At 43.5% G+C, this 25797-nt stretch overlaps 1 protein-coding gene across 2 annotated transcripts in view; it reads right to left on the bottom strand.

Moving 5' to 3' along the window:
- ARHGAP15 (Rho GTPase activating protein 15) overlaps positions 1-25797 on the bottom strand; it is a 788583-nt gene that overhangs the window by 121467 nt on the left and 641319 nt on the right. For both annotated transcript variants that reach the window (XR_008847054.1, XM_056534907.1), the window contains exon 13: positions 21322-21456. Coding sequence is in view for 1 of the 2 variants with exons in the window: in XM_056534907.1 (XP_056390882.1) it covers positions 21322-21456 (135 nt within the window). In the remaining variant the exon portion in view is untranslated. The remainder of the gene's footprint in view (positions 1-21321; positions 21457-25797) is intronic.

Raw genomic sequence — 25797 nt, 5'->3', positions numbered from 1 at the left:
TAGTGCTTCAGCTAGTGCAAAACTACAACTTCCAGCATGCTCGGACAGCCAAAGGCTATCTGGGTATTCTAGGAGTTGTAGTTTTTCAAAAGCTGGATGAACACTAGTTGGGAAACACTGCCCTTATACACCTCCAGCTTTATCTGTATACTGCTGCTGCCATCTCTATGGGATCAGGATATATAGTATTTATACACCTCCCCTCCAGCTCTATCTGTATTCCGCTGCTGCTATCTCTATGGGATCGTGATATAGGGTAGTTATACACCTCCCTTTAGCTCTATCTGTTCATTCATCTTTTCCTCAGAGCTGTGATTGGCTGCAACCATCCGGCCAATCACAGCTCTGGGCGGAAAATATGTGAATAGAACATCACTCAGAGTACAGAGCAGAGATGTGAGCGTTGTATAGAGCAGCTCCGCTTCTCTGCTATGTAATGGACGATCGCATCGGGTGTCAGACTGACACCCGGGGCGATATGTCTATAGTACAGGTACTACTACTCCCAGCATGGAACAGTGTGTTCCATGCTGGGAGTAGTAGTACTACATGAAAAATGTGAAAAAAAAGAGAAAAAAGTTAAACACACACACACTTTACAAAAAAATGTATTAAAATTTTGTTTAAAAAAATTTAGTTAAATATATTTTTACATCCCTACTGCATCCTTTTCTTTTTTTTTCCCTTTGGTACCCAACTATTTTATAAAAAAAAAACGCAAAAGGGGCCAAAAACGGCAAATTCCACACAGGTAAAAACGCCAGAAAAAACGCCAAAACACAGGGAAAAACTGTGGCAGTTTTTCTGGTGTTTTTTCTGGCTTTTTTATGCCACAGAAATCGCAGGGCAAAAATCTCAGTGGCGTCCTAGCCTTAGAGTGCTCTTTTATTACATGCCAAAATAATACTTTAAAGGCCTATTTACTGATCAGCCATAACATTAAACCATGAAAAGGTGAAGCAAAAAACATTGATTGTCTCCTGACACTAGCGCCTGTCATAGAGTACAATGTATTAGTAGTACTAACACCTGGACTTCCTTTTCCTTTCTTCTCTGTCTCTTGGACATGTCATGACATAGTTACAGTTTACAGTCCAGCACTATAGATGGCATGTGAGAATTGGGGGATTATTGATGTACTGGGGTTACTAGGTGCTTTGCCCCCCCCCCCTCCTCTTACCTTTTATTTCTTTTATTTAACTTTTGTGCAATAAAATCCATTTGTTGCTTATAATACCTCCATCTGGACTTGATTTGTGTGCTATGTTGGATGGACCAGTTTCTGCAAGGAGAGCGCCCGAACGCACCAGTTTTTTCTGTTGCAATTACAGCTTTCTTCATTGTATGTACTACACAAATTCAAGGCAGAATCTGTAGGGAACGTCCACATGGAATCCCGCATAGATTCTTCCTTGAATCACACTCACATTGACTTGAATGGGTTTTCCTCCTCTGTACTTGCCCAAAGAGGTTCTGGGGTGGAACTTCTGATGAGGATTCAAAAGATTGATTATGTTGTTAACTCTTATACTGGAATCTGGTAGTAAATGCAAATAAGTCAACGAGACTATGATATTAGCCGTGAAAATTCATTCTGGATCATTTCTGCTCCATTTACCAAGGAGCAGAAAGGTTTGGATCCAAAGAGGAATTCGACAAAGGAAGTTTTCTAGTGTGGACATACACAAATGATGACTAAAGAGAGGGCCAAAAGGTGGACCGATACTTATACCAATATCAAATGCACCAGATTTGTCAGATTTTTGCCACATGAATGATGAATTTGATGCCCTTTCCAAATATTTTTTTTTGCCTTTTTATTTTCTATGACACCCAAATATTTAGATTTCATTAATTAATGTTTCCTAAATTCTACTATTACTTATTATTATGTTACATTGTTATTGTTATCATTTATTATTATTATTTTAAACACTATATTATTTTTCAAACATATATCAAATGTGTCAATTAACTCATTCCAGCAAAGCCACACCCCCAACAACTGTCAGAGAGCAAAGTTGGCTAGAAATTTACAGTGGTACGAAAGCACAAGATATATATATATATATATATATATATATATATATATATATATACACACACATATATATGTATATATACACACACACACAAAAGTCCAGGTCACATTTGAGATTCTGGGCTAGCTGTTTGGATGGTCACCTGCACAGTGATCTAGTCCTGTGCTGTTCTCTTTCCTATTTTATGTATGGTGGGCCATTTATATGGATACACCTTAATAAAATGGGAATGGTTGGTGATAGTAACTTCCTGTTTGTGGCACATTAGTATATGTGAGGGGGGAAACTTTTCAAGAAGGGGGGTGACCACGGCGGCCATTTTGAAGTCGGACATTTTGAATCCAACTTTTGTTTTTTCAGTAGGAAGAGGGTCATGTGACAGATCAAACTTATTGGGAATTTCACAAGAAAAACAATGATGTGATTGGTTTTAATTTAACTTTATTCTTTCATGAGTTATTTACAAGTTTCTGACCACGGATAAAATGTGTTCAATGTGCTGCCCATTGTGTTGGATTGTCAATGCAACCCTCTTCTCCCACTCTTCACACACTGATAGCAACACCGCAGGAGAAATGCTAGCACAGGCTTCCAGTATCCGTATACACTACTATATACTACTATATACACCGCAGGAGAAATGCTAGCACAGGCTTCCAGTATCTGTATACACTGCTATATACTACTATATACACCGCAGGAGAAATGCTAGCACAGGCTTCCAGTATCCGTATACACTGCTATATACTACTATATACACTGCAGGAGAAATGCTAACACAGGCTTCCAGTATCCGTAGTTTCTGGTGCCGCAGAATGGGCAAAACAAAAATTGGAACAGGACCCTCAGTTTACGCAGAAGATTTTGTTCAGTGATGAGGAAACTTTTATGTGAATGGTGAAGTTAACAAACAAAACCACCGCTATTGGTCTGACACCAACCCACATTGGATAGATCCCTCCAAGACTGTTGGAACACAAAAATTAATGGTATGGTGCGGTATATGGGGTACAAAGATAGTGGGGCCATTCTTCATCAATGGAAAACTCAAGGCCACTGGATATGTGAAATTGCTTCATGATGATGTGTTTCCCTGCAAGATGGTGACCACCACATTATGGGTGTCAGGTCCGAGCATTCCTAGATGAACAGTTTCCTGGAAAGTGGATTGGTCATCGTGGGCCAGTTGAATGGCCATCAAGGTCTCCCGATCTGACCCCCTTAGACTTTTATCTTTGGGGTCATCTGAAGGCAATTGTCTATGCTGTGAAGATATGAGATGTGCAGCACCTGAAACTACGGATACTGGAAGCCTGTGCTAGCATTTCTCCTGCGGTGTATATAGTAGTATATAGCAGCGTATACGGATACTGGAAGCCTGTGCTAGCATTTCTCCTGCGGTGTATGTAGTAGTATATAGCAGTGTATACGGATACTGGAAGCCTGTGTTAGCATTTCTCCTGCGGTGTATATAGTAGTATATAGCAGTGTATACGGATACTGGAAGCCTGTGCTAGCATTTCTCCTGCGGTGTATATAGTAGTATATAGCAGTGTATACGGATACTGAAAGCCTGTGCTAGCATTTCTCCTGCGGTGTATATAGTAGTATATAGCAGTGTATACGGATACTGGAAGCCTGTGCTAGCATTTCTCCTGCGGTGTATATAGTAGTATATAGCAGTGTATACGGATTCTGGAAGCCTGTGCTAGCATTTCTCCGGCAGTGTATATAGTAGTATATAGCAGTGTATACAGATACTGGAATCCTGTGCTAGCATTTCTCCTGCGGTGTATATAGTAGTATATAGCAGTGTATACGGATAGTGGAAGCCTGTGCTAGCATTTCTCCTGCGGAGTATATAGTAGTATATAGCAGTATATAAAGAAGATTGTGTTCAATCCAACACAATGGGCAGCACATTGAACACATTTTATAAGTGGTCAGAAACTTGTAAATAACTCATGATAGAATAAAGTTACGTTAAAACCAAGCACATCATTGTTTTTCTTGTGAAATTCCCAATAAGTTTGATGTGTCATATGACCCTCATCTTATTGAAAAAACTAAAGTTGGATTCAAAATGGCCGACTTCAAATTGGCCGCCATGGTAACCACCCATCTTGAAAAGTTTCCCCCCTCACATATACGAATACATATATAATATCACCAACCATTCCCATTTTATTAAGGTGTATCCATATAAATGGCCCACCCTGTATGTATATATACATATATATATATATATATATATATATGCTAAAAGGAGGATGGTCATGAAAAATATAGGCAAAATATAAATCAAAATATAGGCAAAAAAGCTGTGATAAGTTCCTCTCTGGTCTTTTTCTAAGGCTACCTTCCTGACTATATATTAGCACTATAAAAAATACAGTAAATTCCTGCAAAACACAATACCATGACCTGCAACTTACCCAAAAGGTGTTAAAAAAAAAATTGGAACTTGAATTGAAACTACTAAGTGTAAAACCTCTTCGAGAATCCAGCGGGTGTGATCTTAGTTACACGAAGCTGAAATTGCCGTTATTAAAGTCATTATTGTATTCTGAATATTGATTTACCTCATCCATTTTGGACACATCGCAGCCCAAATCTCCAAAATAAAAAGTGAGCTCCTTGCTGACATAGCCAAACCCCAACTGTGCTGGCAGGGCTCAGGCAGAGGGGTATACATTACATAGGCATTTGTCATCTGGCACAAGCCACACACATTAAATGCCTAAAGAATAATATTTCAGAGCGAACAACAAGTATTTGTAGGAAAGAACAAAAACAATGGGGCGCGATAAAATGGGCAATATAAACACGGACACTTATCTTACGGGAAGGGATCACATGACATCACCTTATCGCATCTGTATCTCCCATTACGAGTCATGTTCACCGCACACGGACGTCTTCACAGGCCTCGGCTTGACGCAGTATGCAACACGTAAATTTGACACTTCAATTGCCGAACAAGACGTAAAACCACAAATATATATATATATTTTTCATAAATAAGTATCGGAGTGTTTTTCCTGCCAAAGCAGGAAAATAAAACATTTCGAAATGTATGTCAGATGTGGGATGTTTGGAAAATATGTCGAAAAAAAGGTAAAAGTGCTGAAAAGTAATGGAATGACCTTAACCTAAACTTCTGTAAGGCTTCCAAGAAGGGTTTCATACACGATAGAACAACACGAGACACGTCGCTGGTGACTTTCTGTTTTTTAATAATTTTTTCTTTATTGAAAATGAATCCGCTTATAATAACACCATAACCGTAATAAGGGAACAGCTGCAACTTTTTTATTTTAAGAAATATTACTACATTGCCTTACTGGCTAGTATTTTCAGTTTTGCCCCTTTTTAAGTTTATTTATTTATTTAAGTTATTTATTTTTATTTATGTATTTATTTCTATGTATTTGTTTTATTTATTTACTAATATGCATATATATATATATATATATATATATATATATATATATATATATATTAGTTAATAAATAAATATACAGTATATATATATATATATATATATATATATATGTGGTAGCCCTTGGGGGTTGTATGGTAGTGGTGGTATAGTATCGGTATATGAGGGGTTAATGTTAACCCTTTAGTTTGTGACGCCAGGCTGAGGGCTGTTATGCTGAGGTAATGCTCCGGCCTATCGCCGCCCTTCCCAGTAACGATAGGTGCATGAAATGACAGAAGGTCCACAAGGTAGTTGAACTTGAACAACTTTACTTAAGTGCTTGCGATACATCCAAGGCACAGTAACAGTCTCGTACAAACAGTCCTTATATTACTTAGTGACTGACAGTTGTTGCGGACCTTGCTATTTAGACAGTCTCTGAATTTAGGGTAGATATTTGCAGATCCGTCCGGATTTAGGGGTTAGATTAGGTCCGGTGATGCTGCAGAGTGTGTGGGAATTGATACACTCTATACTCTGAATTACTCAGCCGTTGCCGCAAGGCTCGGGCCTAACTCCCTTCGTTAGGTGCTGTACAGGTCTTTCCACATCAGGAGTACAGGAGTAAGAGAGAGAGAGAAGATGGCCACCGCTCCCTTATATGGGCAGGGGGCGTGGCGAATCTGATTGGTCCGAACATCTGTCGCTCACCATTACAGAGAGTAATGGGATTGCTTACGTCACAGGGCCTCCAAAGGTCCTTAAACCCTTAAGGACGCAGGACGTAAATGTACGTCCTGGTGAGGTGGTACTTAACGCACCAGGACGTACATTTACGTCCTAAGCATAACCGCGGGCATCGGAGCGATGCCCGTGTCATGCGCGGCTGATCCCGGCTGCTGATCGCAGCCAGGGACCCGCCGGCAATGGCCGACGCCCGCGATCTCGCGGGCGTCCGCCATTAACCCCTCAGGTGCCGGGATCAATACAGATCCCGGCATCTGCGGCAGTTCGCGATTAAAATGAACGATCGGATCGCCCGCAGCGCTGCTGCGGGGATCCGATCATTCATAACGCCGCACGGAGGTCCCCTCACCTTCCTCCGTGCGGCTCCCGGCGTCTCCTGCTCTGGTCTGTGATCGAGCAGACCAGAGCAGAAGATGACCGATAATACTTATCTGTTCTATGTCCTATACATAGAACAGATCAGTATTAGCAATCATGGTATTGCTATGAATAGTCCCCTATGGGGACTATTCAAGTGTAAAAAAAAATGTAAAAAAATGTAAAAGTAAAAGTAAAAAAAAAGTGAAAAATCCCCTCCCCCAATAAAAAAGTAAAACGTCCGTTTTTTCCTATTTTACCCAAAAAAAGCATAAAAAACATTTTTTATAGACATATTTGGTATCGCCGCGTGCGTAAATGTCCGAACTATTAAAATAAAATGTTAATGATCCCGTACGGTGAACGGCGTGAACGAAAAAAAATTTAAAAAGTCCAAAATTCCTACTTTTTTAATACATTTTATTAAAAAAAAATTATAAAAAATGTATTAAAAGTTTTTTATATACAAATGTGGTATCAAAAAAAAGTACAGATCATGGCGCAAAAAATGAGCCCCCATACCGCCGCTTATACGGAAAAATAAAAAAGTTATAGGTCATCAAAATAAAGGGATTATAAACGTACTAATTTGGTTAAAAAGTTTGTGATTTTTTTTAAGCGCAACAATAATATAAAAGTATATAATAATGGGTATCATTTTAATCGTATTGACCCTCAGAATAAAGAACACATGTCATTTTTACCAGAAATTGTACGGCGTGAAAACAAAACCTTCCAAAATTAGCAAAATTGCGTTTTTTGTTTTAATTTCCCCACAAAAATAGTGTTTTTTGGTTGCGCCATACATTTTATGATATAATGAGTGATGTCATTACAAAGGACAACTGGTCGCGCAAAAAACAAGCCCTCATACTAGTCTGTGGATGAAAATATAAAAGAGTTATGATTTTTAGAAGGCGAGGAGGAAAAAATGAAAACGTAAAAATTAAATTGTCTGAGTCCTTAAGGCCAAAATGGGCTGAGTCCTTAAGGGGTTAAGCTTAATACCATAGAGTTTACCTAGTCATGTGACCGCAGGTCCTGCAACGCCACGGAAAAGGTAACTAACCATTTATTTACATATATATCACTGTATTTACATTACCTTTACATAAATTACTGGTCTATGAGCTGGAATAGAGGCGACAAGGGGTAGACTACATCACAGGAATCCCTACGTCCTAGGGACTCTGGCTATGGGGGCCCACACATACATAGGTACCGTATAAGATGCGGTACCGGGACACCACATATATATATATATATATATATATATATATATATACAGTGGTCCCTCAAGTTACAATATTAATTGGTTCCAGGATGACCATTGTATGTTGAAACCATTGAATGTTGAGACCATAACTCTATGGAAACCTGGTAATTGGTTCTAAAGGCACCAAAATGTCATCAAAAATTGGAAAAAGTGAGAATTAAAGAAAAATAATTAGATAACTAATACAGATAAATAAAATCCTTCCATATAAAAGTAAGAAAGATCTGCTGGGAGCTATAAATCACTGTCTATGTCAGTGTTTCCCATGCAGGGAGCCTCCAGCTGTTGCAAAACTACAACTCCCAGCATGCCCGGACAGCCAAAGGCATGCTGGGAGTTGTAATTTTGCAACAGCTGGGGGCACCCTGCTTGGGAAACACTGGTCTATGTAGAGGACAGGAGCTTCTTCAGGGTCCTGTACAGTACACGCAATGTCCTAAAAAAGTAATATGGAGCCGCCCTCACCTGGTGTCCAAAGGAGCAGCTAACCCTGGTACAGGTAAAGAGTACAGAACATATAATACCTCACTGTACTGTAGGGGGCGCTACCAGACACCAGTCAGTGCATACACTTCAGTATTACAGGTAAAGAGTACAGAACATGTAATACCTCCCTGTACTGTAGGGGGCGCTACCAGACACCAGTCACTGCATACACTTCAGTAATACAGGTAAAGAGTACAGAACATGTAATACCTCCCTGTACTGTAGGGGGGCACTACCAGACATCTAGTCAGTGCATGCACTTCAGTAATACAGGGGTTTTACCAGTGAATGCCCATTCTGATTGGTCGGTTCTTCCAGCTATAGACACATTTCACAGACCTGGACTGTCTGTACATTGTATGTTGAGTCTGGTTTCAACTTACAATGGCCCAGAAAAGACCATTGTATGTTGAAACTATTGTATGTTGAGGCCATTGTAAGTTGAGGGATCACTGTATATATATTATTTAATAATATACAGTGTATATATATATATATATATATATATATATATATATTTATTTATATATATTAGTTAATAAATAAATATAACGTGTATATATGTATAAAGCCTGATGGGCTGTATTTGTGCGAGGGGCGGAAATAATTATCGCTCCCTGCACTTCCAGGTGGGGCTTATTGGGAACAGGTGGGGGCGTGTGTATATAACTCCCCCCTCTCCTACAGGGGCGGAGCACGTGTCGTTTGTGGAACCCTCCCAACCCTCCCTTATCTTATTCCTTCACTATAGTGCATGCCCTCTATAGGCGTGCCCTCATTGCGCGGTTATGGCACAACTCAGACCGCTATGCTAGGGTAAGATCTTGTATAGGTATGTAGGCAATCTTTCCTGTCACTAGTACACGTATGGAGCCCCGATCACAAATATATATATATATATATATATATATATATACCGTATTTATCGGCGTTTAACACGCACTTTTTAGGCTAAAATTTTTAGCCTAAAGTCTATGTGCGTGTTATACGCCGATACACCCCCAGGAAAGGCAGGGGGAGAGAGTCTGTTGCTGCCCGTTTCTCTCCCCCTGCCTTTCCTGGGGTCTAGAGCGCTGCTGCCGGCCCTTCTCTCCCCCTAGCTATCGGCGCCGCTGCCCGTTCTGTCCCCCTGACTATCGGTGCCGGCGCCCCACTGCCGGCGCCGATAGCCAGGGGGAGAGAAGCGGCGCCGACAGCCAGAGGGAGAGAAGGGGCAGCGGCACCCATTGCCGGCGCCGCTGCCCCGTTGCCTCCCCGCATCCCCGGTGGCATAATTACCTGGGTCGGGTCCGCGCTGCTGCAGGCCTCCGGCGTGCGTCCCCTGCGTCGTTGCTATGCACGGCGCGGTGCACTGACGTCATGCGCCGCGCCGTGCAGTGCATAGCAACGAAGCAGGGGACGCACGCCAGAGGCCTGCAGCGGCGCGGACCCGACCCAGGTAATTATGCCACCGGGGATAAACTTCAGAAGCTAATAACTATTGGAAGGATTAAGATTTTTTAATAGAAGTAATTTTCAAATCTGTTTAACTTTCCGGACCCAGTTGATATATATATATATAAAAAAGTTTTTGCCTGGAATGCCCCTTTAAGATTTTACATAGACATAATTTACAAATCTGTATAAATATCTGCCACCAATTCATTTGAATTTTTTTTTTCCATGGTTAGTATCTGAAACCTAACCTCACTCCAACCCTCTTGTGATTATTTGTCTGAAATAAATCCTAAAAGTTTCATATTTGGACAAATCCAATTTTTTTTTTATTTGGGGGGGGGGGGGGGCGGAGTGCATAAATCTAAGCCAGGGTATGGTGTGTTAGTGTTCTATTTGAAGGAAGGCAGCCATGTTTTCTTATTGCTAGATAATTCCTCTAATATAAGAGCTACTTGGCAAACAGCTGATCCGGTAGGCTAGGGCACACCGCTGGTAAACAGTAGTACAGTGGTCCCTCAACATTAGAGTTGAGCCAAGCCAGCCAAGCCCCTGGAACTCGGATTTGGTCCGAACTTTGTAGAGTTCGCGGCTCACTCTCTTCACTGTATACATTATACAGCCATATAGATGCATAATTTATACACTCCCCTCCTCCCCCAAGGAGTTAACTAGCGATACTTTGCAGCGTTTATTAACTCCTTCCTTGCTGGGCCAGCACATATAACTAAGCCCAGCAAGATGTTACAGTAAACAAGCAGATTTGCAGGGTTTACTGTAACAAAAGAGTTAAGTTGTGCCGTGCAGCCTATTCATTGCCGGTTTGCGGCTTACAAGTTCAACAAGAACCGAACAATTTTCGAAAGTTCGGCAAGCCCGAGGAGCCGAACTTTTGGAGAGCCCACTCAACTTTAGGGTGCATTCCCACCTGGCGTATTTTGCTGCGTATTTGCTGCCAGCGGGAGAGAAGCGGCGGCAGCAGGGCTCTAGACCCCAGGAAAGGCAGGGGGAGAGAAGCGGGCAGCGACCGCCTCTCTCCCCCTGCCTTTCCTGGGGGTATATCAGGGTATACACGCGCACACACGCACCCTCATTTTACCATGGATATTTGGGTAAAAAACTTTTTTTACCCAAATATCCTTGGTAAAATGAGGGTGCGTGTTATAGGCCGGTGCGTGGTATACCCCGATAAATACGGTATATATATATATATATATATATATATATATATATATTTATTTATTTTGGCCAATTTATCATACTCCCAAAAATTTCGTTTTGAACTTATAGTACAGAATATATTAGGGAAATCTTATAGTAATTCTTAGTTATTGGCTTACTATTTCAGAACTTCATATGTGTCACGATGCCGGCTGGCAGGTAGTGGATCCTCTGTGCCAGAGAGGGATTGGCGTGGACCGTGCTAGTGGATCGGTTCTAAGTCACTACTGGTTTTCACCAGAGCCCGCCGCAAAGCGGGATGGACTTGCTGCGGCGGTAGTGACCAGGTCGTATCCACTAGCAACGGCTCAACCTCTCTGACTGCTGAAGATAGGCGCGGTACAAGGGAGTAGACAGAAGCAAGGTCGGACGTAGCAGAAGGTCGGGGCAGGCAGCAAGGATCGTAGTCAGGGGCAACGGCAGGAGGTCTGGAACACAGGCTAGGAACACACAAGGAAACGCTTTCACTGGCACGATGGCAACAAGATCCGGCAAGGGAGTGCAGGGGAAGTGAGGTGATATAGGGAAGTGCACAGGTGAACACACTAATTGGAATCACTGCACCAATCAGTGGCGCAGTGGCCCTTTAAATCGCAAAGACCCGGCGCGCGCGCGCCCTAGGGAGCGGGGCCGCGCGCGCCGGGACAGGACCGAGGGAGAGCGAGTCAGGTACGGGAGCCGGGGTGCGCATCGCGAGCGGGCGCTACCCGCATCGCGGATCGCATCCCGGCTGGAAGCGGAATCGCAGCGCCCCGGGTCAGTGGATCTGACCGGAGCGCTGCAGTGGGGAGAGTGTAGCGAGCGCTCCGGGGAGGAGCGGGGACCCGGAGCGCTCGGCGTAACAGTACCCCCCCCCTTGGGTCTCCCCCTCTTCTTAGAGCCTGAGATCCTGAGGAGCAGACTTTTGTCTAGGATGTTGTCCTCAGGTTCCCAGGATCTCTCTTCTGGACCACAACCCTCCCAATCCACTAAAAAAAAGGTTTTCCCTCTGACCTTTTTAGATGCTAGAATCTCTTTGACGGAGAAGATGTCCGAGGAGCCGGAAACAGGAGTGGGAGGAACAGATTTGGGAGAGAAACGGTTGATGATGAGTGGTTTAAGAAGAGAAACGTGAAAGGCATTAGGAATACGAAGAGAAGGAGGAAGAAGAAGTTTGTAAGAGACAGGATTAATCTGACACAAAATTTTGAAAGGACCAAGATAGCGTGGTCCCAACTTGTAGCTAGGGACACGGAAGCGGACATATTTAGCGGAGAGCCATACCTTGTCTCCAGGGGAAAAAATGGGAGGAGCTCTTCTTTTCTTATCCGCGAACTTCTTCATGCGTGATGAAGCCTGTAAGAGAGAATTTTGGGTCTCTCTCCATATGATGGAAAGGTCACGAGAAATTTCATCCACAGCGGGCAGACCAGAGGGCAAGGGGGTAGGGAGGGGGGGAAGAGGGTGACGGCCGTACACCACGAAAAATGGAGATTTGGAGGAAGATTCAGAGACTCGGAAGTTATACGAGAATTCGGCCCATGGAAGGAGATCTGCCCAGTCATCCTGGCGGGAGGAAACAAAATGTCGTAAATAATCACCCAAGACCTGGTTAATTCTTTCTACTTGTCCATTGGATTGGGGATGATATGCAGAAGAAAAATTTAATTTAATCTTGAGTTGTTTACAGAGAGCCCTCCAGAATTTAGACACGAATTGGACGCCTCTATCCGAGACTATCTGTGTGGGCAACCCGTGAAGACGAAAAATGTGTACAAAAAATTGTTTAGCCAACTGAGGCGCTGAAGGAAGACCAGGAAGAGGGATGAAATGTGCCATTTTGGAGAATCGATCAACGACCACCCAAATAACAGTGTTGCCACGGGAAGGGGGTAAATCAGTAATAAAATCCATACCAATCAGAGACCAAGGCTGTTCGGGGACAGGCAGGGGATGAAGAAAACCAGCGGGCTTCTGGCGAGGAGTCTTATCCCGGGCACAGATAGTGCAGGCTCGTACAAAGTCCACAACATCCGTCTCTAGAGTCGGCCACCAATAGAAGCGGGAGATGAGTTGCACAGATTTCTTGATGCCCACATGACCTGCGAGATGGGAGGAGTCACCCCATTTGAGGATTCCGAGGCGTTGGCGTGGAGAAACAAAGGTCTTTCCTGGAGGAGTTTGCCTGATGGAGGCTGGAGAAGTGGAAATCAGGCAGTCAGGAGGAATGATGTGTTGCGGAGAGAGTTCAACTTCCGAGGCATCCGAGGAACGAGAGAGAGCATCGGCCCTAATGTTCTTATCGGCAGGCCGAAAGTGAATTTCAAAATTAAATCGGGCAAAGAACAGAGACCACCGGGCCTGGCGAGGATTCTGCCGTTGGGCAGACTGGAGGTAGGAGAGGTTCTTGTGATCGGTGTAAATAATAACTGGAAATCTTGATCCCTCCAGCAGATGCCTCCATTCCTCAAGTGCTAATTTGATGGCTAGAAGCTCTCGATCCCCGATGGAGTAGTTCCTCTCCGCCGGAGAGAAGGTCCTAGAAAAAAAACCACAAGTGACAGCATGCCCGGAAGAATTTTTTTGTAGAAGAACAGCTCCAGCTCCCACTGAGGAGGCATCAACCTCCAATAGGAAGGGTTTGGAAGGGTCAGGTCTGGAGAGCACGGGAGCCGAAGAAAAGGCAGACTTGAGTCGTTTAAAGGCGTCTTCCGCTTGAGGAGGCCAAGACTTGGGATCGGCATTTTTTTTGGTTAAAGCCACAATAGGAGCCACAACGGTAGAAAAATGTGGAATAAATTGCCTGTAATAATTGGCGAACCCCAAAAAGCGTTGGATAGCACGGAGTCCGGAGGGGCGTGGCCAATCTAAGACGGCAGAGAGTTTGTCTGGATCCATTTGTAGTCCCTGGCCAGAGACCAAGTATCCTAGAAAAGGAAGAGATTGGCATTCAAACAGACATTTCTCAATTTTGGCATAGAGTTGATTGTCACGAAGTCTCTGAAGAACCATACGGACATGCTGGCGGTGTTCTTCTAGATTGGCAGAAAAAATTAGGATATCGTCCAGATATACAACAACACAGGAGTATAAAAGATCACGAAAAATTTCATTAACAAAGTCTTGGAAGACGGCAGGGGCGTTGCACAGGCCAAAGGGCATGACCAGATACTCAAAGTGTCCATCTCTGGTGTTAAATGCCGTTTTCCATTCATCCCCCTCTCTGATGCGGATGAGATTATAAGCACCTCTTAAGTCCAGTTTAGTGAAGATGTGGGCACCTTGGAGGCGATCAAAGAGTTCAGAGATGAGGGGTAGGGGGTAGCGGTTCTTAACCGTGATTTTATTAAGACCGCGGTAGTCAATGCAAGGACGTAGGGAGCCATCTTTTTTGGACACAAAGAAAAATCCGGCTCCGGCAGGAGAGGAGGATTTACGGATAAAGCCCTTTTTTAAATTTTCCTGGACGTATTCAGACATGGCAAGAGTCTCTGGGGCGGACAGAGGATAAATTCTGCCCCGGGGTGGAGTAGTGCCCGGGAGGAGGTCAATAGGACAATCATAAGGCCTGTGAGGAGGTAGAGTCTCAGCTTGTTTTTTGCAGAAAACATCCGCAAAGTCCATATAGGCCTCAGGGAGACCGGTTACTGGAGGAACCACAGAGTCACGGCAAGGGTTACTGGGAACCGGTTTTAGACAGTCCTTGGAACAAGAGGGCCCCCAACTCTTGATCTCCCCAGTGGACCAATCCAGGGTAGGGGAATGAAGTTGAAGCCAGGGAAGTCCAAGGAGAATTTCAGAAGTGCAATTGGGGAGGACCAAAAGTTCAATCCTCTCGTGATGAGATCCGATACACATTAGAAGGGGCTCCGTGCGGAAACGTATGGTACAGTCCAATCTTTCATTGTTTACACAATTGATGTAAAGGGGTCTGGCGAGACTGGTCACTGGGATGTTGAACTTGTTGACGAGAGAGGCCAAAATAAAATTTCCTGCAGATCCAGAGTCCAAGAAGGCCATAGTAGAGAAGGAGAAGGCAGAGGCAGACATCCGCACAGGCACAGTAAGACGTGGAGAAGCAGAGTAGACATCAAGGACTGTCTCACCTTTGTGCGGAGTCAGCGTACGTTTTTCCAGGCGGGGAGGACGGATAGGACAATCCCTCAGGAAGTGTTCGGTACTAGCACAGTACAGGCAGAGATTCTCCATGCGGCGTCGTGTCCTCTCTTGAGGTGTCAGGCGAGACCGGTCGACCTGCATAGCCTCCACGGCGGGAGGCACAGGAACGGATTGCAGGGGACCAGAGGAGAGAGGAGCCGAGGAGAAGAAACGCCTCGTGCGAACAGAGTCCATATCTTGGCGGAGCTCCTGACGCCTTTCGGAAAAACGCATGTCAATGCGAGTGGCTAGGTGAATGAGTTCATGTAGATTAGCAGGGATTTCTCGTGCGGCCAGAACATCTTTAATGTTGCTGGATAGGCCTTTTTTAAAGGTCGCGCAGAGGGCCTCATTATTCCAGGATAATTCTGAAGCAAGAGTACGGAATTGTACGGCATACTCGCCAACGGAAGAATTACCCTGGACCAGGTTCAACAGGGCAGTCTCAGCAGAAGAGGCTCGGGCAGGTTCCTCAAAGACACTTCGGATTTCCGAGAAGAAGGAGTGTACAGAGGCAGTGACGGGGTCATTGCGGTCCCAGAGCGGTGTGGCCCATGACAGAGCTTTTCCAGACAGAAGGCTGACTACGAAAGCCACCTTAGACCTTTCAGTGGGAAACTGGTCCGACATCATCTCCAGGTGCAGGGAACATTGGGAAAGAAAGCCACGGCAAAACTTAGAGTCCCCATCAAATTTATCCGGCAAGGATAGGCGTAGACCAGAGGCGGCCACTCGCTGCGGAGGAGGTGCAGGAGCTGGCGGAGGAGATGATTGCTGAAGCTGTGGTAGTAACTGCTGTAGCATAACGGTCAGTTGAGACAGCTGTTGGCCTTGTTGCGCTATCTGTTGTGACTGCTGGGCGACCACCGTGGTGAGGTCAGCGACAACTGGCAGAGGAACTTCAGCGGGATCCATGGCCGGATCTACTGTCACGATGCCGGCTGGCAGGTAGTGGATCCTCTGTGCCAGAGAGGGATTGGCGTGGACCGTGCTAGTGGATCGGTTCTAAGTCACTACTGGTTTTCACCAGAGCCCGCCGCAAAGCGGGATGGACTTGCTGCGGCGGTAGTGACCAGGTCGTATCCACTAGCAACGGCTCAACCTCTCTGACTGCTGAAGATAGGCGCGGTACAAGGGAGTAGACAGAAGCAAGGTCGGACGTAGCAGAAGGTCGGGGCAGGCAGCAAGGATCGTAGTCAGGGGCAACGGCAGGAGGTCTGGAACACAGGCTAGGAACACACAAGGAAACGCTTTCACTGGCACGATGGCAACAAGATCCGGCAAGGGAGTGCAGGGGAAGTGAGGTGATATAGGGAAGTGCACAGGTGAACACACTAATTGGAATCACTGCACCAATCAGCGGCGCAGTGGCCCTTTAAATCGCAAAGACCCGGCGCGCGCGCGCCCTAGGGAGCGGGGCCGCGCGCGCCGGGACAGGACCGAGGGAGAGCGAGTCAGGTACGGGAGCCGGGGTGCGCATCGCGAGCGGGCGCTACCCGCATCGCGGATCGCATCCCGGCTGGAAGCGGAATCGCAGCGCCCCGGGTCAGTGGATCTGACCGGAGCGCTGCAGTGGGGAGAGTGTAGCGAGCGCTCCGGGGAGGAGCGGGGACCCGGAGCGCTCGGCGTAACAATATGGATGTTTAAAACTGGCAAATTTTGTAGTGTGAAAGAAGCCTTAGAAAATTACATCTATATAGACCACTTAATCCTTCCAGTACTTATCAGCTGCTGTATACTACAGAGGAAATTGTGTAGTTCTTTCCAGTCTTACCACAGGGCTCTCTGCTGACACCTCTGTCCATGTCAGGAACTGTCCAGAGCAGTATAGGTTTGGGTTGACATCACATTTTTGCCATACTGTTTTCAATCAGTTTTTCTAAAGAAAACCGTATGGCAAAAATAAACGGATGGAACAGTATGGGAAAAAAGTAAACCATATGCGTTTTTAAACTATATATTGTTTTTATAAGTGCATACAGCTCCGTCCGTTTTCATATAAAAAAAAAAAAAAACATGTTTTTGAAAATGTTGTCCATTTTTAATGGGAGGGGTGTTGGGTGGGGACTTTAGGATGTGAATGCGCATGTGCAAAGTAAAAACCGTATACTGTTTCCCGTATGGAACCATATACATGTGCGTTTCCCATTGACGTCCATGTTAAAAAAAACTTGTGAGGTTGCAGTATGGCTTTTAAACCAGAGTCAAAACCTCAATTTTGTCTCCGGTTTAAAGCCGTACTGCAACTGCATACGTTTTTTTTTTTACATGGACGTTAATGGGAAACGCACATGTATATGGTTCCATACAGGAAACGGTGTATGGTTTTTACTTTGCACATGCGCATTCGCATCCTAAAGTCCCTACCCAACACCCCTCCCAGTAAAAATGGACAACATTTTCAAAAATGTAAACGGACGGAACTGTATGCACTTTTAAAAACAGTATACGGTTTAAAAACGCATATGGTTTACTTTTTCCTATACTGTTCCATACGTTTTTTTTTTTTGCCACACAGTTTTCTTTAGAAAAACTGATTGAAAACAGTATAGCAAAAACGTGATGTGAACCCAGCCAAAGGAGATTTGTAATGCTCTGGACAGTTCCTGACATGGACAGAGGTGTCAGCAGAGAGCACTGTGGTCAGACTGGAAAGAACTACGCAACTTTCTCTGGAGCATACAGCAGCTGATAAGTTCTGGTAGGATTAAAGGGGTATTCCAGGCCAAAACTTTTTTTTATATATCAACTGGCTCCGGAAAGTTAAACAGATTTGTAAATTACATCTATCAAAAAAACGTAATCCTTGCAATAGTTATTAGCTTCTGAAGTTGAGTTGTTGTTTTCTGTCTAACTGCTCTCTGATGACTCACGTCCCGGGAGCTGTGCAGTTCCTATGGGAATATTCTCCTATCATGCACAGCTCCCGGGACGTGACATCATCATTGAGTAGTTAGACAGAAAACTTCAGAAGCTAATAACTATTGGAAGGATTAAGATTTTTTAATAGAAGTAATTTTCAAATCTGTTTAACTTTCCAGAGCCAGTTGATATATATATAAAAAAAAGTTTTTGCCTGGAATACACCTTTAAGATTTTACATAGACATAATTTACAAATCTGTATAAATATCTGGCACCAATTCATTAGAATTTTTTTTTCCATGGTTAGTGTCTGAAACCTAACCTTACTCCAACCCTCTTGTGATTATTTGTCTGAAATAAATCCTAAAAGTTTCATATTTGGACAAATCCAATTTTTTTTTATTTGGGGGGGGGGGGGGAGGGGCGGAGTGCATAAATCTAAGCCAGGGTATGGTGTGTTAGTGTTCTATTTGAAGGAAGGCAGCCATGTTTTCTTATTGCTAGATAATTCCTCTAATATAAGAGCTACTTGGCAAACAGCTGATCCGGTAGGCTAGGGCACACCGCTGGTAAACAGTAGTACAGTGGTCCCTCAACATTAGAGTTGAGCCAAGCCAGCCAAGCCCCTGGAACTCGGATTTGATCCGAACTTTGTAGAGTTTGCGGCTCACTCTCTTCACTGTATACATTATACAGCCATATAGATGCATAATTTATACACTCCCCTCCTCCCCCAAGGAGTTAACTAGCGATACTTTGCAGCGTTCATTAACTCCTTCCTTGCTGGGCCAGCACATAGAACTAAGCCCAGCAAGATGTTACAGTAAACAAGCGGATTTTCAGGGTTTACTGTAACAAAAGAGTTTAGTTGTGCCGTGCAGCCTATTCATTGCCGGTTTGCGGCTTACAAGTTCAACAAGAACCGAACATTTTTCGAAAGTTCGGCAAGCCCGAGGAGCCGAACTTTTGGAGAGCCCGCTCAACTTTAGGGTGCATTCCCACCTGGCGTATTTTGCTGCTTATTTGCTGCTGCATATTTTCCTACACATTGACTTCAATGGGAAAATAAAACACGCAGCAGCAAATACGCAGCAAATACGCCAGGTGGGAACGTACCCTTACGCAGCATAAAATAATAGTTGGTTTCGGGATGTGATGTGTGAATACCTGTGCTGTGGCACTGGACTGCAACGATCCTAACGGCTGCTGTATACTGGGGCCTTTTTTTGTTATTTAACATTTTTTTTTTAAACTTTCTTTTGCCTCTACAGTCATGTGTTATACTACTGGCATTAAGGTCACTGAATGGCTGTTATGTGCTACTTCCCACTGAAGCTTCTACAATGAAACACTGGAGAATATATATATATATTTTTTTTTTTTAAGAGCTGTTTTATCATATTTCGGATTCTTAATTTTTTTTTTTAAACTATGGATTACTTCCTTTAGTGCCTTATTTGTTTGGCCCAGGTCCTATAGGATGTTTGTTTTTATGTCCTGACAGGGTATATGGAAAAGGCTCATGAAGATGGGACAGCCCTTCACCTTAGTTAGGGATAGTTCACACCACGTTTTTCAAGTACCTTTCCCGTATACGTTTTCATTATTGAAAACGTATGGAACCGTATTAAAAAACAGTATACATAGACAAATAATTGAAAACCGTATACACCCGGATTCATCCGGTTGCGTATGGTTTGCTTAAATACGGTTTTCTCCCGTACTCAAAACCGTGGTTGACCACGGTTTTATCTCCGGTTAAAAAACCGTACTGCAACTGCATACGTGTTTTTTTTAACATGGGTGTCAATGGGAAACACACATGTATATGGTTCCATATGGAACATATGTTTTTTTTTTTTTAAATAAAAATGGACGGAACTGTATGCACTTTTAAAAACAGTATGCGGTTTAAAAATGCACACGGTTTACTTTTTCCCATACTGTTGCTTCCGTTTTTTTGCCATATGGTTTTCTTTAGAAAAACGGATTGAAAACAGTATGGCAAAAACGTGATGTGAACCCAGCGTTATAAGGAACACTAAGGCTAGGTTTCCACACAGGGTTTTTTCAGGTGTTTTTTGTAAAAATACCACTGCAGTCTTTGACCCAAAGCCAGAAGTGTATTCAAAGGGAATGGGAAATATAAGGGAAGGACTAATACTTCTCCTTCCTGCTGGATCCACTTCTGACTTTGGCTCAAAAACTGCAGTTTTCCCAAAAAAATGCCAGAAAAAAACCTGTGTGAAAACCTAGCCTTACACACAAACTCACCCTATTTGGGTTTTTATTCATTTCAATCATTTCAATGAGTATATCACCCAGGAAGATAATAACTATAACAGAGCAAAACATTAATTTTTAGATTAAAAATACAAAAAAAAAAAAAAAAAAATGGAAGACATTTTAAATAAATAGATGAAACATATTTAGGTTTTGTTCCCACAGTGTCTTTTCGATAACATTTGTAGCTGTAAAAAATATTTAAGGTTTCTAAAGAAGCAAAGTTGTAGAATAAGTTTTTTTCCACATTTTCGCTGCCATTTTATTTTTCCGTTTTACAGTCAAATTTTGTTATTTCTACTGTTATGTTTTTTTTTTTTTTAATTTTAGCCACAAATAATGCCCATGCTTATTATTTTAATGCCCATTCTACATTGTGCTAGTTTTTTATGCTATATGTGCAATGACGGCTGCTTTTTCATAGACTTTAATAGCCCACGTTAGGCTAAGTTCACACTGTGTAAATTTTCCTAACATATTTTATTTTACACACCCAGTTCCGCCTGTGATCAAAAGAAAAAAATTTAAAAAATACGTGGCATTGTTTTTTTGTTGCCAACTACAGCGAGAAGCTTTACGCAGTGTGAATTAGGTCTAATTAATAAAATAAATGTAAAAAAGGACATTTTAGGCTGTATTTTTGTAAAAAAAAAAATTCAGTTTGTTTGACACTGTGTGTTCTTTGCAGGCCACATCCTTGGCCACCACCTCCCTACTTTTGGACACTTCCTGCAAAAGTTTGACTTCTTGTATCTCACCCTAGCAGGCAAAACTCTAAATTCTGAGACCGCTTCAAATACCTAATCCGAAAAAAAGAATTGTTTTAGAAAGAACAGAGGAAAGTAATTATTAGCGCAAAATCATGTGATGTCACGTACCGAATATTCTGCTCTTTTGTCTTTGGAATACAAAAAAAAAAAAAACTTTATTACAATTGGAACATAATCTCTTAAAAATTTGAATCAAGTTAAATAAATACGCGAAGAATTGTTTGTTTTTCTGCACTTCTATTTTGTGCACTTACAAAAAAAAATAAAAAATTGCACTTACTTATTGCTTCCACAAACTGCTCAAAGAAGCTATGTGGGAACAGAGGATCCGGCAGCTCTCGGAAAAACATCTTGAGTGCTCCAGTGACAACGTGTATGTCCTCCCACTGGCTGTCGTCCAAATTCAGCTTCTCTTCTGGGAAAACACGAGGAGAAATGGAACAACTGGTTTTAATGAAACAATTACAAGACACTAATTATTATGTTAATGTTTCCCTACTATCATCAGCAACCGTTAACAGCCTTCTGCACCTAGAGGTTTGGTGCGGTGCTTGTTTTTTTTTTTTTTTCTTGTTTTTTTTTCGACTCTAGGAAAGGAGCATATTCAATGAAATACCATCTGTAGGAATGCAGCTAACGAAAAAAAAAAAAATTACAGGAGATATAGAGAGACACGGCATTGACATAACATGTCAGATACATTTATTCCCATAATGCATCGGCATAGAAATTAGAATTACGGCTCGACATGATTCAAAGCCATTCGGCTTTATTCGGGAGGCCGAGGGGCTGAGTTGCCAATGTTGTGCAACTCAAGGGACAGACCTAAGGCCTAACAGAGCCAACATGAGACATATGCTAAGTGTGGCAATAGAAAATAAGCTATTACGTTACATATGCTGGCCATGCCATGTGCTGGGGAATTATAGGTAAAAAAGCATTGTCACATTTGTTTGCGGCTGACAGCAACATCAACAAGGAATATGCACGAGAGGGGAAGGAGGAGGGGGGCAAATCCTCTTTTTAATGATTTCAATAATGTTCTGTTTTCAACTCAGCAAGGTAGACTGCGGGAGTAACAATGCTAGGCGGACCCCTGTTGGTCTACCTAGGCTGTGCAAATCTGTCAGGGATGATAACGTGCCAGACACGAGGAAAAAAAACAAAATTCAAATAAAAAAACGACTCATCTTCCAGCCGTCGCCGGTTGCACACAGGAGAACGTTTTGTTTGAAGCTAACCTGAACTGAGAATCTTTTGCGTATTTGAAAGGGAGAACTTAAATACAATATTTAATTAGGAAGAATGAAATAATTATCCTCCATTGCTCGACGTTATCAGTTTGTATTTGCTAAAACATCAAACGTACGGTAATTACACGGCGCGCGCACCTCGCTCCTCGCTGACAACTTTTTTTTTGTTGAGAACTGCAGAAGTGTTACATGGGGAAATTAATACTTTTTTATTTAATTAGATTCGGTGGAAGTGCTGTTCACACTACAATGCGAAGGCTGTAACAACAGTTCAGGTAGGATAGAAATGCGCGGCGGCGGAACTTAAAGGCGAACCGCTGCTTCTCCAAGATTCAGGAGGTGGGCAATGGATGTAGGAATGGACGGAAAGGAGGGATGGGCCTCAAAAGAAAATTGAAATGGGGCCACCCACTGTAATAGAAAGATCTTAACATTAACATGGGATGGAGTTTCCCTTTAATTTATAAACGAATTACACAATTTTTTCACATCTTTTGGCTGCGGTTACACCGCAGTAGCTAATGCCCGATTTAAACAGGGTAAGACCAGGTGCAGCTTGTAAATATCAGTGAACTGCAGTGCGCCCTATGGTGCTTGTGATTCACTGATAACTGCAGGATGCAACTGAACTTGCTGTTTTTTTAAAGGAGTACTCCTGTTATGAAAAACGTATCCCCCACATAGCGGATACGTTTCTGATCATGTAAGTTTTGACTGCATGGACCCCCTGCAATCTCCAGGATGGGCCTGTCTCTTAGTGCTGAACACTACAGTCCCCATCTTCCAAGATAAACTGGTCTCGGTGGTGACAGGCCGCTCAGTCAATTACCAGTCGCAGCATAGTTCCGCCTCAGCTGGTCATTGGCTAAATGGGCTGTCACTGCTGAGACCGGTTCATCTCGAAGGGCATGGGCCAGAGAACTCAGTGGGAAGAGATGGGTGTTATAGCATTAATAAATAAAAAAAAGTAAGTACAAGGAAAAAGATAAATAGAGCACTCACTCCAGTTGTCTTGAAATAGTGTTCCGGGCAGCTGGATGGAGTACGGTCGGGAAAGAGTAGTCAGCTGGGCGACAATTGTTTCATTCCTTTACAGGGCTCCCTAAGGCCCGTAATGGGCCTGAAAAAGCAATGTGCAGGCGTGAAACTAATTTCACCCAGCTGACTATTCTCCTCCCGACGCACTCCTGAGGGCCGGAGGAAGGACCGTAATGGTGTAAAACAATTGTCGCCCAGCTGACTACTCTCCCCCACCCCACTCTATCTAACTGTAACGGGCCTGAGGAAGCAACGTAAAGGCGTGAAACACAACTCTCGCTCACCTGACTACTCTCCCCCGCCGCACTCCACCTTGCCACATGGCAGATGTATACTTTTTTGTACTGCACCTGATTGATGAAAATAAAGGCAAAGCTATGTCAAGACAACTGGGGTGAGTGCTCCATTCATCTTTTTTCTTGGATTGATTTGCTATAAGCTGCGCTGTCTGTTGGATGTGAATGCCCCACCTAGTCTAAGGGTGCACACAGAGTCTCCATTGCTCGAGTTCGTGTTAATGGTTCATAGAGTGATGCTGAAATTACTTACTTATTTAATATTTTTCAGGGACAAATGCTTAGAGGGGTACTCCAGTGAAAAACATGTTTTTTTTAAATCAACTGGTGACAGAAAGTTAAATAGATTTGTTGTTACTTCTATTTAAAAATCTTAATCTTTCCAGTACTTATCAGCTGCTGTATGCTCCACCAGAAGTTATTTTCTTTTTAAATGTATTTTCTGTCTGACCACAATGCTTTCTAATGACATCTCTGTCTGTCTCAGGAACTGTCAAGAGCAGGATAGGTTTGCTATGGGGATTGGCCTCTGCTCTTGACAGTTCCTGTGACAGACAGAGGTGGAAGCAGAGAGCACTGTGGTCAGAAAGAAAATACATTTAAAAAGAAAAGAACCTGTAGAGCATACAGCAGCTGATAAGTACTGGAAGGATTACGATTTTTAAATATAAGTAATTTACAAATCTGTTTAACACTCTGGCGCCATTTGTTGTACATCTTGGCAATATATTATCCTTTCTAATATATTCATAAGAAAATTTTATTTCCTTTTTACAGAAATCATGGCTTATAAAATCATGGCATTGTCCAAGCTAAAGCACAGGCATGGACAAAGTCCAGTAAGTGAGGGTGGGCTAGCACTCCTCTGTGCTCTCTCCTGTCTGATAGTACTGCTCTGTGCTCTCTCCTGTCAGCACTCCTCTGTGCTCTCTCCTGTCTAATAGCACTCCTGTCTGCTCTCTCCTGTCTGATAGCACTCCTCTGTGCTCTCTCCTGTCTGACAGCACTCCTTTGTGCTCTCTGTCTGATAGTTCTCCTCTGAGCTCTCTCATGTCTGATAGCACTGCTCTGTGCTCTCTCCTGTCTGATTGTATTTTTCTGTGATCTCTCCTGTCTGATAGGACTCCTCTGTGCTCTCTCCTGTCGGACAGCACTCAGCTGTGCTCTCACCTGTCTGATAGTACTCCCCTGTGCTCCCTCCTGTCTGATAGTACTCCTCTGTGCTCTCTCCTGTCTGGTAGCACTCCTCTGCGCTCTCTCCTGTATGATAGGACTCCTCTGTGCTCTCTCCTGTCTGATAGCACTCCTCTGTGCTCTCTCCTGTCTGACAGCACTTCGTTGTGCTCTCTCCTGTCTGATAGTTCTCCTCTGAGCTCTCTCCTGTCTGATAGTACTCCTCTGTGCTCTCTCCTGTCTGATAGTTCTCCTCTGTGCTCTCTTCTGTCTGATAGCACTCCTCTGTGCTCTCTCCTGTCTGATAGGACTCCTCTGTGCTCTCTCCTGTCTGACAGCACTTCTCTATGTTCTATCCTGTCTGACAGCACTCCTCTGTACTCTCTACTGTCTGATAGTACTCCCCTGTGCTCCCTCCTGTCTGATAGTACTCCTCTGTGCTCTCTCCTGTCTGGTAGCACTCCTCTGTACTCTCTCCTGTCTGATAGGACTCCTCTGTGCTCTCTCCGGTCTGATAGCACTCATCTGTGCTCTCTCCTGTCTGACAGCACTCCTTTGTGCTCTCTCCTGTCTGATAGTTCTCCTCTGAGCTCTCCCTTCTGATAGGACTTCTCTGTGCTCTATTCTGTCTGATAGCACTCCTCTGTGCTCTCTCCTGTTTGAAAGCACTCCTCTGTGCTCTCTCCTGTTTGAAAGCACTCCTCTGTGCTCTCTTTTGTCTGATAGCACTCATCTATGCTCTCTCCTGTCTGATAGCACTCCTCTGTGCTTTATCCTGTCTGATAGTACTCTTCTGTGCTCACTTCTGTCCTATAAGACAGGAGAGAGCACAGAGAAATATTATCAGATAGGAGAAAGTACAGAGGAGTCCTATCAAACAGGAGAGAGTACATAGGAGTTTTATTAGACAGGAGAGAGCACAGAGGAGTGCTGTCAGACAGGAGAGAGCACAGAGGAGGACTATCAGACATGAGAAAGCACAGATGAAAGTCATCA

This window comes from Hyla sarda, chromosome 8 (assembly GCF_029499605.1).
Source record: "Hyla sarda isolate aHylSar1 chromosome 8, aHylSar1.hap1, whole genome shotgun sequence".
Classification (NCBI taxonomy): Eukaryota; Metazoa; Chordata; class Amphibia; order Anura; family Hylidae; genus Hyla; species Hyla sarda.
The sequence above is the reverse complement of the archived record's forward strand: the minus strand, read 5'-3'. Positions and strand labels throughout refer to the sequence as shown.